The following is a 13381-nucleotide window of genomic DNA, read 5'->3' as shown; positions in this document are numbered from 1 at the left end:
GAGGAGGTCCGATCAGAGCCTGGTCCCCTGCCCACCTGCAGGCTTGGGCTCCTCTTCGGGCTGGTCTCTGCCCAAGCCTCTTGTTCTGCATTGCCCGAGGCACGAGGGCTTTTGTCCCCAGGAAGTCCAGGTAGGGCCAAGAACTAGGTGGGAGGAGTTTGGCTTCTGCCCCATGCAGGGTCAGGCTGGCCTCTGCCCCTTGATGCGCAGGCTGTGGGAGGGCGCTCGAGCATGTAGCTGGCCGGCCAGCAGGCAGGGCCCTCGAGGAAACAGTTGCTCTATCCACACAGGTTCTGTGATGCTTGGGGTAGCTTGGCTGCTGGTACTCCTGCTGGCCCTGCTGGGGGCTGCCCTGCTCTTCTGGCAGCATGCTCCAGCACGGAACAAGATCCCCAGGGCACAGAAGCGTAGGGGGGTGGCACTGCAGCAGATGGAGGCCCTGGCCCAGCGTTTCTGGCAGCAGGGGAGCGGACGCCTCTCCCAAAGGCCCCCCAGCCCTCCATCCCAATAGGCAGGTCCCACCTCGGGACCATTGCCCCATCCCCTTCAGAAGACAAGGAGCCTTGGGCGGGGGGCAGCCCCCTACCCCCAGCTCTCCCCATGCTGGCTTTTTGTATTGTTGTCAGTTCCTCCTCCATCCATGTACTTCCAACCCATTGAGATTGGGGGCCATGGGTTTTCTTTGTTCTCCCAGTGCCCGCACAGGACTCAGTAACGTGGCGGGTGTTCACTTGAGCTTTTTGTTGAAATAAGATAAACTGGGGGGCGCCCGGGTGGCTCAGTCGTTAAGCGGCGGCTGCCTTCGGCTCAGGTCATGATCCCAGGGTCCTGGGATCGAGCCCCGCATCGGGCTGCCTGCTCGGCGGGAGGCCTGCTTCTCCCTCTCCCACTCCCCTTGCTTGTGTTCCCTCTCTTGCTGTGTCTCTCTCTGTCAAATAAGTAAATAAAATCTTAAGAAAAGAAAAGAAAAGAAAAGAAAAGAAAAGAAATAAGATAAACTGATGGAAGCAATTGGAGGCAGGAGGTCTTCTTTCAGGTCTCTTTTAGCCCCTGAGTACCCCCACACCCCACTGACACAGGAACCCTGGTCTACACGTTCTCCTTCCCATCTCCCTGCCCCCGGGTTCTGCAAATGTTTGAGAGCACCTGATGCGTGCAAAGCACAGGGTGGTCACTGGAGATGGGGTCCTCCCAGGAAGCTCTGTGTCTTAAAAGGGACTTTTGACAGCTTAGGTGGGGACACTTCAAGGCACTGGGTCAATCATCGTGGCTGGGCTGGGACTTGAAGGTGAAGGGACTGAGCTGGGGGTGTCGCAGCAGACCCTGCCTAGAGTAGCAGAGAGCAGGGTGGGAAGGAGAGGCAGCCCACCTTCCATTGTGCTTGGGGTCTGCTGTGGGGCCTGGAAGACGTGACAGCCCCTTCCTGGGCTCCCCAACTGCCCTACGAGGGGTGGGCTCATGGTATCTTAGGGTCCCCAACTGTGGTTGATGGTGGCAGACTCCCTGGGAGTTCTGGGAGTGGGGGTTGGGGATAATGCCTGAGGTGCTATCCCCATGCTCTGGAGTTCCTGAGTGTCCTCTGCCGTCCCCTGGATGGTGATTGATGGCCCCAAGGGGCAGCTTCTCTGCCCGAGCTGCTGCAGTTCCTGAGAATGTGTATTAATATTAATTGGGGCTAATTAGTTGGATAAATCAATCTGCCCCCAGAGAGCAGCTGCCCCTCCCTGGTTGGTGAGCAGGAAATCTGGGCTAATGGGGTTGCTGTGGTGAATCAGTGTGATGGAGAGGATTCGTGTGCGTGTGTGCGTGCATGCGCACGTGTGTGTGCACATGCGCGTGCACGGTGGTGTATTTGGGTCCCTTCATTGCACACACCAGAACCTGCTTATGGGTGCCTCCTGCTGGCTCTTTATTTTATTTTTATAATATTATATTTATAATATTATATATATATTATATATAATATATAAAAATAATATATTTTTATATATTAATTTATATTTATTTTATTTTATTGTGTGCTGGTTGAGTGGTGTGCCCGGCTGTGTGCTGCTTGTGTTTGGTTATGGGCTTGTGGTGTGTGTGCCTGGCTGGGTGTGTATGTGTTGTGTTACAGGTGGGAGTGTGTACATGTAGATATGTGTGGCTGGTTTGGGTCTGAATGTTTGGTTGAGCATGTGCCTGTGTGGTCAGGCGTCTGACGTGTGAGGACATCCGCTTCTGTGTAGGTCTGGGCATCTGCCTGGTATATGTGTGGGCATCTGGCATGTAGAGCTCTTGGGCTGGGTACCTGGCCAGGGGGTGTGCGTCTGCTTGGCTGGAGGAGTGGAAGGGGTTTGGGGTGAGGTCATCCCTGGTGTCTCCAGCTTCTCCCCAAGGCTACAGACCTCTTGGCATTCAGTACCTTATTCTCTTCCCAACAAAGCTGCACAGGTCCGTCCTGGGCACCTTCCCCTCTGCCAAGGATACCCTCAGGGCCTCAGGTGTCCAGCTTTATGTCCCAGGGAGGTAGGAGGCTGAGACAGGTCAAACCCTGGCAGGGTTCAAACAAATCCAATTCAGTTCAGCTTAGCAACATCTTGCAGAGGGCTCCTCTGGTCTTGCCTTTTGCTGGGCCTTGGAGACAGATTCATAATCAAGATGAATCTGACATCTGACTTCAACTTGCATTAAAGATGCTCCCGGTCTGAGTGTAGCATGGTGGGAACAGAGCTATGCAAACTGTGATGGGAGGCAGCTCAGCTGAGTGTGGCGAGGGCCAAATGCCCGCAGAACTCTGGGACCCGGCAGGAAGGGCTTTGGTCCATCTGGAGAGGGTTGGGTGGGGAAGCCTTCATGGAGAGGTGGTGTTGGAGCTGAGCCTTACAGGATGTGTAGGAGTTTTCCAAAAGGAGGAAGGAAGAGGAAAGACAGTACCGGAGAGAGAAGAGCCTGAGATAAGGCAGTGTTTCTGTAGAGCGCATAGAAAATAATACTCAGAGTCCACTGGGGTAAATGGACAGGCTGCTCATGGCTGAAGGCTGCTGGCTAGGAAGCTCTGGTCACCTCAGGAGGACATGAGCCCCCCTGACGGCTGAAGGTTTTGATGATATTAAACATGTTTCACAACTGCTTTGGAAATATTAATAATACATCAATTAACTAACAACTTTAAAATGTATTTTCTTTGATTTTTAAACCACGATAGGAGGCAGCACCAGTGAGTGCGGAGAAGGCCAGATGGGGCTGTGGAGCCGTGGGACTTGGCAGGAGGGGGATTTGTTCTAAACCAAAGTATATGTTAAAATGACTTGAAAGTGAAATAAGTTGAGGCTCAGTTCTATCAACTTATCCTAATAATTTCCAAGTGATCTGTTAATTTATAGAAAACTTGTGGGGATCTTTTGATGTGGCTCACATCTTTGGAAGATTTCCCTATCTTTCAAAGCTCTCCCAATAAACTGAGAGTCATTAGGTGACTTGTAGTCTCATTAAATAGAGACTTTCTGTCGACATCATGGATGTCACTCCTTGTATGGAGTCCTTGCTTGGCTTCTGCCAAACCTGTAGCAATTATACTCACAGTCCTCTAGCTGTTCTAATGCTGAGATTCTATTAATCAAGCATCTCTGTTGTCAGCTAAGTCATAAACATTGTTATTAGAATGCCATCATAAGGGACGCCTGGGTGGCTCAGTCGGTTAAGCGTCTGCCTTTGGCTCAGGTCATGATCCCAGGGTCCTGGGATCGAGCCCCGCATCGGGCTCCTTGCTCAGCAGGGAGCCTGCTTCTCCCTCTGCCTGCCACTCCCCCTGCTTGTGCTCTTGCTCTCTCTCTCTCTCTCACTCTCTCTCTGGAAATAAATAAATAAAATCTTAAAAAAATAAATAGTCTATCTTAAGAAAAAAAAAAAAGAGTCGTCCAACTGACTGCACCACCCAGGTGCCCCTGATGCATCTATTTTTTAAAAAACTCCTTTGTGCCTTAACATCCTCATCTCTACAATGGGGTGATGATTATAATGATAGTAGTCGAGTGAGTTCATAATGTTTACAGTGGTGCCTGGTACACAGCAAGAACTACCTAAGTGAGAGCTTTCACTTTATTTTTTTATTTTTATTTTTTATTAACATATAATGTATTATTTGTTTCAGGGGTAAGGTCTGTGATTCATCAGTCTTACACGATTCACTAACTCTCACTGTAGTAATAATAAAACTAATGTTATCCTTGCTGGGCGGGTGTTTAGTGAGTTTCGATGAATTTGTTCTATTACGGAAGGGACACTAACTGGGTTGGTGGCTGTATTACTGGGCCCTTGGCAGCCCTGCCCATCCCACCAAGTCACTGGAGTGCCTGCCATGCCAGCAGAGGGGCAGTCCCAGCAGCCACCTCCAGTGGCCATTAACTCCCTCTGCTTGCTCTCCCCACCTCTCCCCAGCTCCCTGAGAGGCTCCCATTTTTACAAGTGGCCATGTGAGGACAACTGCAGGGGAGCGGTAACCTCAGGGTCCCAGATGGACACTGGGCACTTGCCCAGAGGGGTGTCATCTCTCCAGGTAGATATGTAGGAATTGGGGGCTGACATGTAGTCTTGATGGGTGCCTGTGGGTCAGCGTGTGCTGGGATGGTCCCTGGAGGGTCCTACTGGGGCTCCTTAGGGCTGGGGGGAGCAGGGCAAGGGATGAGCTCAAGCTGGCTCTTCAGAGTCCTTGAGGGAATCAGGGGCTGTGCCTAGAGGGTCCCTGCTGGGCCGGGCATTAACCTTTTACCTGCTGGACTGTGAAGAGAGGGCAGAGTCCCATGGCAGGCGCTAGGGCAGCTGGGGGTGGTGGGCAACTTGTGGGAGTGGCTTTTTGCTAAGTGACTCAGAAGGATTTCCTTTTAGCCACAATGCAGCCATTGAGGTGCATTCTAGCCAGTTGCCCACTCTATTCTAGAAGGATCTGTGTCTGGGCCCTTCTGAAAGTTCTTGTGGCATACAGGTGGGGAAGTTCTGAGCTCAGGCACTAAGATGTCCTTCCCCAGGTCAGATCACCAGGAGTGGGAAGGCTGGATAGGAAGGAAAGTTGGGATGTCGGGGTGCCCCCTGAAGGCAAACCCTACAGAGATGAACCTCACTTCCATAACACCTGAGTCCCAGAACGTGCAGATAGAGTCACGCCCACTGCCGTTGTGCCCATTCTGGGTAGCAACATGAGGGGGCAGGCCCTCCTCTGTGTCCAGGCTGGGCACTGGGGAGGCAGAGACAGAGGGAACATCCAGGACTTTCATGCCAACCTGGACACCGATCAGGAAATGTGCTTCATGCTAAGGATGAGTCCAGGAGCGTGTGCTGAGCACATGGATGGGTGTGCAACTGCGTATCCGGTGGCGTGTGAGGAGGTGATGTTGAGTATGTGCGAGTGGACTAGAGCGAATCAGTCATCGACCTCTGCCCTCCCATCTCCACAGGAACCCTCCCTGAACCCCAAGGCCATCCTGGAGCTGCCCCTGGAGAGTCTGGCCCAGAAGCTGGAGGATGAAGAGCTCAGTCTGGAGAGTGTCCTCGGTAGCTACTTAGAGGAGGTGGGGGTCGGGTCAGGAGTGGGGTGGGGGCTGTCACCTGTGTCTTCCTCACAGGACGTGGGGGCCAGCGTAACATCATGGCACCACAGCTGGCTTGGGAGGGGGTGCATGCCACAGTCATGCTCTGAGTCAGGGTGCCGGGTGACTGAGTACCCCATGTCTGGCTTCAACCTGAGCCCCTTATCTGGTCTCCCTCAATGTTGTTCAGGCCCTGAAGGTACATAAGAAGGTAAACTGCCTGATGGATTTCCTGGGCGAGTGTGAGGAGAAACTGCAGGCATTGAAGAAGCTCAAGAAGACTGAGAGAGGCCTTCTCTATGGGGTTCCCATCAGCCTCAAGGACACCTATGACTGCAAGGTGGGCTGGGTTCACATGCGTACCCATATGTGTGTGTGCCCATACGTCACTGAGCCTGTGAGCATCTGAGTGTGTGACATTGGGCGAGTTATGTAATCAAGGAGGCACAACTAGAAAGTGGCAGCTAGGATCTGAACCCAGTAGTCTGGCTCTGACCCACCATGGTCTTCTGCCACTTGGGTGAATTCTCCTAAGGGTGCAGCACATGTGTCTCAGAGGCGTGGAGTGGGAGCAGAGTGAGGAGGAGAGTCTGTCCACTGGGCGGTTGCATCCTGACCCCTATGGGCTGGAGTTAATGTCACTTCCTTGCAGGGCCATGACTCTACGTGTGGCCTGGCCCAGTTCCTGGAGAAGCCTGCGGCCAAGGATGGGGTCATTGTGAAAGTGCTCAAGGCTCAGGGAGCTATTCCCTTGGTTAAGACCAACATCCCCCAGACACTGCTCAGGTCTCTGAAATGGGTAGGCGGGGCTGGGTTTGGAGGTGGGCCCAGGACTGACAGCAACTTAAAGTCCTGATTCAGGGCAGAGGGTGAGGTGGGGGCCACTCAAGCAGACCGTGAGGACCGAGGTTCTTGTGCAAGTCTTTCCTGCCCCCTGAGCCTCGGTTTCCTCATCTTATAATGTGTGGGCGGACTTCACAGTCTCTACAGGCCCTCAGGCTCTGAGGTTCTGAAGAGTTTCATCTCTGTGTTTACCCCAGCTTTTCTCTCCTCTCCCATAGCATTTAGCGTACCTACTCTTGCGAGGAACCTGTTCCCAATTCTGACAGCAGGGCTGGGGGCTCCTGTCCTTAAGTTAGGAGTTGTGGTTGGTGTCCACTCTTGCTCTTCCTTGTGGCAGTGGGCCCTCACCTCAGCCGTAAAGGAGCCTAGGAGGGCTCAGCCCTGGCGAGGAGCATGGGAGCCAAAGCGGGCCCGGGGTTGACTCCTGAGGGGGTCAGTCTCTACACGGGGAGGGACGTTTCCCCAGTTAAACTTTCACCTCCCAGCCCCTTTTCTTCTGCTTCCGTCAGCTTTTATTGCAGCAACCCCATCTATGGACGGACCCTGAACCCTCTGAACTGAAAGAAGACACCTGGGGGTTCCTCAGGGAGTGAGGGAGTCATGCTGGCACAAGGGGGTTTCATCCTGGGCATGGGGTCCGACATTGCTGGCAGCATCCGCATACCAGCCAGCTTTTGTGGGGTCTGTGGCTTCCGGACCACGGGATACCGCCTCAGGTACTTGGTGCTGGTGATGGGGGGCGGGGGGGCTCAGCCCAGCCTAGGGGAACAGAAGTCTGGGGGAGTAGAGGGGCCTGCTTGGCACATCAACTCTTATCCACTCACCTCAGTACTAGGGGAAGTGGCTAAAGGTAGGAGAGCTTCAAATAACTCCTGCTTCAGCCCCAGATCAGCACGCCATGTCTGGTGTAGGTGGCAGAGAAAAGACCTTCCACTCGTTCATTAGTTCATTTGTTCATTAATTCATTTGTCTTTACATCTACCCATCTACCTACCTGTTCCCTTAGTCACTCATTGGTCCATCCATTTTCCCATCTATCCATCCTTTGCCTATTCATGCACCTATGCAATCATAATCCCAGTTTCTATCCATCAATCAATTTCACTATTCATCCACCATTTAATTTATCTAACAAATATTTATTGAGTGTTTACTTTGTGACTGACACTGTACTAGGTACTTGGGATATATCGGCAAACAGAAGGACAGATATCCCAGCCCTTGACAAATTTATACACATTCTTCCTTCCATTCGTTAATTCATTCACTCATCCAATTATCTCCCCATCCATCCACTGCCTCTGTTCCTTCATCCACCCACCTTTCAGCCTCCCCTGCCCCTGCGGAGTACCTACACTGTGGTGGCCCTTGTGCTGGGGACACAGAACACTCTCGGACCCAGTCACTGCCCTTGTAGTGCTATTAGACATGCAAATGGCTGAGTCAGAAAGTGATGGGGCTCTAAGAGAGGGTCAAAGGCTTGTGGGAATTCACAGGATGAAGCTGACCTTTTCTTCAACAGAGATTTATTAAAAGCCTAGACTTTAAACCTTCAGAAGCAGGGCAAGGGAAGGGAAGGCTTCCTGGAAGAGGCAGAATCTGAGCTTGGCTTTGAAGGATGGATATGCAGAGATGGCTTAGAGTCTAGAAGGCTGTAAACTGTGAGCAACTTACTTTGCCTGGAGTAATACGTGTGTGTGGAAGGTCTAGAAGGGTACGCTGTGGAAGGAGCTGACACTCCAGAGCCTTGAAGGCAGTCAAAGAGATCAGAATTAATGCTGTGGGCAGTAGGGGTCACGGCAGGGTTGTAGCAGCTCCTCTTCCTGGGTGCTGGGTCCTGGGGGAGTGCTTGGCTGGCTACTAAAGCCTTGGGTCTCAGGCCAGTCCCTTCAAGTGCTGAGCAGGACTCTGGGTGGGCGGGGTTTTGCAGCTACTCTGGAACCGCCTCTGCTGTCAAAGGCAAGAAATCAGGTAAACTGGCTGTGCCCGTGGCCACACCCATTCAAAGATAACCTGTCAGCCTTCCTCCCAAGGACATTTCACTCAGCCCCTATCTCAGACACATTAGCCCCACTGGTGATAAAGCAATCTGAAGGGATAGCATGGCTCCCATCCGGCCTCCCCCAAGTCCAGTGAGAAGTGCTTCCTACTATCTAGCTTTAGCCTCTCCTACTTGTCTCTTGTTGTTCTGCCCCAGCTAAGAGTCTCCTGTCAGGCACCGAGCTGCTTTGGCTGGTGTGCCAACTCTGCCTGTCCCCAACCCCTGACCCAGGTTGGCCCCAGGACCCTTTGACCCTGATCATGGTCTTGGGCCCCACCCTCTGAGGCCAGGCCGTGGGGGTCCCCAGAGCGGAAAGGATGAGAGGAATCTGCCTCCTTTCTGTTCAGTGACTACAGTGGCTGGCCCCATGGCCCGGGATGTGGAGAGCCTGGTGCTGTGTATGCGAGCCCTGCTAAGTGAAGACATGCACCGATTGGACCCCACTGTGCCTTTCATGCCCTTCAGGGAGGAGGTGAGCTGGGTTGGGGAGCGGGCCTGGAGGACTCCCACCTCTCCCCTCCTTTCTTTCCTCATTGACATGTCTACCATCTGGTCAGACCGCTTTTCCCAGCCCAGGGTACAGTGACCAAGAAGCCCACATGTTCAGTCATATTCACCTCCCATCTCTGCTGGACACCAGCTGCTTTGGCCTCTCAGCTGCTTAGACCCATAGCTAATACTGCCCCCAGAGAGGGACTCCATCGTCATAGACCCAACACACACACAGACATAACACTCAGCAGGTGTGGTTTAGAGAGTCTCCCCATCCATCCACTCATCTAGCCACTATCTGGTTAAGCTGGGCTTCCAGTCCTCTAGGTAACCTCAGCCAAGTCACATCTCTTTTTAGGCCCCAGTCTCCCCAGTGGTATAATAAAGAGGTTGGACCAGAAGATTGCTCCAGGCTCTGCCAGCTTTGGCAGGCTTCATTTATTCATTAGTTTATTCAACAACATTTATTAGTACCTACTATGTGCAGGCTCTTTGTAGTTCATCCTAACACTCACTCTATAGAATGAGCATTGTGCTTCTCATTTACAGGCAAGGAAACTGAGGGGAAATGAAGTGACTTGCCTATGATCACATAGCTAGTAACTGGCAGAGTTGGGCTTTGAACCCAGCCCTATCTGCTCTAGAACCCTCTCCACAGGGAGAGTCTCTGTCTACCATTCAGTCAATGTCTACTCATCTGATCTCTACACACATCCTAATGCAATCAACCTGTGATCATTTTCTGTCACCCATTATTTGCCTCTACTAATTTCTCCATCTCCATCCTCTCCTGGCTGTTTTTTAGTGTAAGGGTCTTTGTGTCTATTCACCTACTTACTTACCTGCCCCTCCTCAATTCCAACCACCCATTCTTCCACCCACCCATCTATCCATCCGATCCTCTGCCCACCGACCCATTCACCATCTCATACATATGCCCATCCACTCATTCATGAATCTATCTACCATCTATCTGCCTATCTACCTCATCCACTCAATCATGTCCCCATCCATTTGCCCTTCCAGGGGTTTCTCCAGAGGACCTAGAGCCTGGAAAGTATATAGAGAGGCTCCAAGGGGGTCTTAGGGAGTTTCTGTAGGTTCCCCTGGGTTGAAGACAGCTGTGGCCCAAGGTCCCAGTCTGGCTCTTGAAGAGGCCTCAGTCTCTTCTGAGACCCACCCAGCTCTTCTTGCCCACAGGTATACTTCAGTAACCAGCCCCTTCGAATTGGCTACTGTGAATCAGATGGCTTCACCCAGCCAACTCCTAGCATGGCCAGGGCCATGAGGCTCACCTCCAGGCTGGTCCAGGATGCAGGACATCAGGTAGGCTTGCATAGCCTGGATTGGGAGGGAAGCCAGACTGGTGAGGATGCTGGGCTGGGCCATTCTTGGAGAGAAAAGAAGTTATATCTGAGTCTGAGCTGCTAACATCACTGTGTTTCCCCTAAGTTTCCTGGAGAAAACTGATGGACTGCAGGTGGGGGCAGGGTGGGCCCACCCTGTGAGGAAGGCATCAAGATCTTGCAGTTTCCCCCTTCAGGGATGGTGACTCAGGGACTCACTCCCATAATTCTTATAGCCTGGGTTTCTGTTGCGTCTATCAAATGGCTGTGAGGAGATCCCTGTCCTCAAAATCCCCTTCCTCTCCCACCCCCACCCCCTGCCTCCCACACCCATTGGCTTGTCCTGGTCCTGCCTCCCCTTTGAGAATTGCTGGTTGGCGACACATGGACCTATGTAATCTTGGACCAGTCTCATAACCCCCCTGAGCCTCAGTTTTCTATCACATGGGGCGGCTGTGAAGGTTAAATGAGCTCCCATATGTGAAACACATGGCCTGGGGCAGGATCACAGTGAAGCAGGCAGGAAATGAGGGTTGCTTGAATGCCATGGCGTGTCCGTGGGGGGTGAGGGAGTGTCATGGCAGCGGAGGGGCTCAGGTGGATGGAGACCGGTGGTGATGTGCTATCCTCTCTTTAAATCCTGAGGGATGCAGACAATCCCGGGCGGGGTGGGAAGCGCTCCAGGCCCTGACTCAGCCTCTGTCTCCCAGGTCATCCCCTTCTCCATCCCCCGTGTAGAGTATGCTGTTGAACACCTGTTCCTGGGAGGTCTGTTTGCCGATGGAGGGGCCACCCTTCTGGAGAAGATGTACGTTTGTCAGGACTCAGATGTAGGGCATGGGGCTGGGGACAGGGCTGGTGGTGACCTGAGCCCTAGGAAGGGACTGTGTGGGCCTGGGCTGGTGGGATGCCTCTGTTTAATTGTGTGACCTTAAACAGCAAGTCAGCAACCCAGGCCCCGTCTTCAGGATGTGCGTGTTCCAGGGGTGGTGCTGGTGGGAACAGAAGTGTTTCTTTGGGTCTCACCTCCTTCCATGGCTTCCCTCTGGAGTGGGAGTTGGGTGGGGATGAGAGCCAGTTGATGGCTGAAATGCTGTGACTGACCGGATACGCGTCTGTGGTTCCTCAGTGAGGGGGACATTGTGGACCTTTGCATAAAGACAATGATCAATACGCTCCGCCTGCCAGACCCTCTCAAGTGTTTCTCAGCCTATATCCTGAAGTACATAGTGAGTGTGGGCCGAAGGTGGGGGAGGCATTCAGGAGGGGAGAAGCCCACAGAAGAGAAGGACTCAGAATGGGGCCCAGAGAGTAGTGGGGGCTCAGAGAAGAGGAACTGAAAAGGCTAATGGGGGCCAAAAGAGAGCGGTGCTTTTAGAGAGAGGGGTGCATCTCAGAAAGAGGAAGGGGTTTTAGAGAGGGGGTGGGGGCCTAGAGGGGGCTAAAGGCTTTTGGAGGAGTAGAAGCTTCTGCAGAGTTGTTTTTTCTGGACCCCAATTCTGGGCAGACTGGTGTTGCCCTGTGGTTTCTGAGTGGTTCTCTCCTTCTCTCCCCATCTCTAGGATCCCCGACCTAGCAAGAAGTTGAAAGAGATTCGTGGAATGGGCTGAGTGCTAGTCTCCTCAGGTGAAGCTCACAGGCATCTTCCATGGGGTGCGGGGAATTAAGTAAGGGCCATGTGGCTAGAGTTGGCATCCACTGGGGACAAGGGCTGTTTAGACTTTGGGATCTAATTAGGTTTTTAGGGTTATATCTGACACTGGTTAAATTTAGGCTTTTGAGTGGGGTTGAGATTGGGGCTACTTTGGGGCTGGGGTTTGATTTGGAGTTAAGCTCTGAGCTCAGGCTAGAATTAGCTTAGGCTGGGGTAAAGTTTGGGCTTAAGTTGAGATTGGGTTTGGGTTTGGGTTGAGGTTAAGGTTGGAATTGGGGCTGGAGTAGCCTGAGGGCTGACTGGGGGCCTCAGGTTAGGGGAAGAACCTGTAGCTTTGGGGGGAGCCTGTGAGTCCCTGTGGCTGGTGGTGGTGGTGGTGGTGGTGGTGGGGCATTGACCAGGGAGTGTGGACTCTTGGGAGCACTGGACAGGCAAGGTGTTTTGGTCAGTGAACAAGACACAGGGTCATTCCCAGCCCATCAGCTGATTTGCAGCCTACATGGAGACTAGGCTCTAGCTCTTGGTTGTAATGTCCCAATTTGTCTAAAAGGGAATCCTCCCATGCTGACCTTTGGACTTCCGTGTCTTATTTATTCCCCCAGGACTCCCAAAAAACTGTGGGAACATCACACAGCAGTGGAGGTGATGTGTGCCTGAAGAGACCTCAAGGGACTGCTGGAGCGGGGGCAGCAGAGACCTGGGTGGTGACAAGAGTGGCCAGATTGGGGGTGGGCTACACCTGGATGGGGAGGCTTGGGGACATGGGAGGTTAATTTAGTCCATCTCTTTGGGGCCAGGATGATAACGTTGTTCCCAAATAATTGCAGCCCGAGACTCCCCTTCCCATCCCTTCACCTCAGCCCCTGGGAAGGCCCTGACCCCTCCTCCTGCCCCCCAGATATCTTAGGGCGCATCTCACAGCCTGGGAATTCTTCCTGATGTTGAATGCCACTGGGCTTGGCAGCACCTGACCTTGTCTTGCAAACAGTGACTTCTGCTGGTCCCACCCCTCACTGTCCCTGCAGGAGTATCAGCAAGAGTTCATAGCCAAGTGGAGGTGCTTGGACCTGGATATTCTGCTGACACGAGCGCTGACCCCTGCCTTCTCTACAGGCCATTCTAGCATGGCATTAGGTGAGACGAATCTGGGTCCTGATGGGGTTGAGACCCGGAGCCTAGGGCTTCAGAGTCCTGCCACAGCTTCTGTGGCCTTGACCTCTGTCACCATTCACGATTAAAAAAAAAAAAATTCTTAAATTGAGGTAAAATTCAGATAACATAAAGTCACCATTTTAAAGTGTACAATTCCGTGGTTTTGAATGTATTTAGAATGCTGTGCAAATACTACCGCTATCTAATTCCAGAACATTTCCGTTATCTTGAAAAGAAACCCTGTACCCGTGAGCGGACACTCCCAATTTCCATTCACTTTTTTTTTTTT

The 13381-nt window shown here is 52.5% G+C and overlaps 1 protein-coding gene across 1 annotated transcript; it reads left to right on the top strand.

The window, feature by feature from the left end:
* The first annotated feature begins 5492 nt into the window (after positions 1-5492).
* On the top strand, positions 5493-11439 carry LOC118020235 (vitamin D3 hydroxylase-associated protein-like). Its single transcript, XM_035020171.1, is given in 8 exon segments — positions 5493-5529; positions 5755-5904; positions 6217-6350; positions 6917-7123; positions 8338-8378; positions 8796-8920; positions 10141-10266; positions 11416-11439. Coding segments are annotated over 8 exon segments (816 nt in total). The 5' UTR covers positions 5493-5499; the 3' UTR covers positions 11419-11439.
* The last annotated feature ends 1942 nt before the right edge of the window (positions 11440-13381 follow it).

Source organism: Mirounga leonina, unplaced genomic scaffold (assembly GCF_011800145.1).
Source record: "Mirounga leonina isolate KUSES-001 unplaced genomic scaffold, KU_Mleo_1.0 Mir_173, whole genome shotgun sequence".
Lineage (NCBI taxonomy): Eukaryota > Metazoa > Chordata > Mammalia > Carnivora > Phocidae > Mirounga > Mirounga leonina.
The sequence above is the reverse complement of the archived record's forward strand: the minus strand, read 5'-3'. Positions and strand labels throughout refer to the sequence as shown.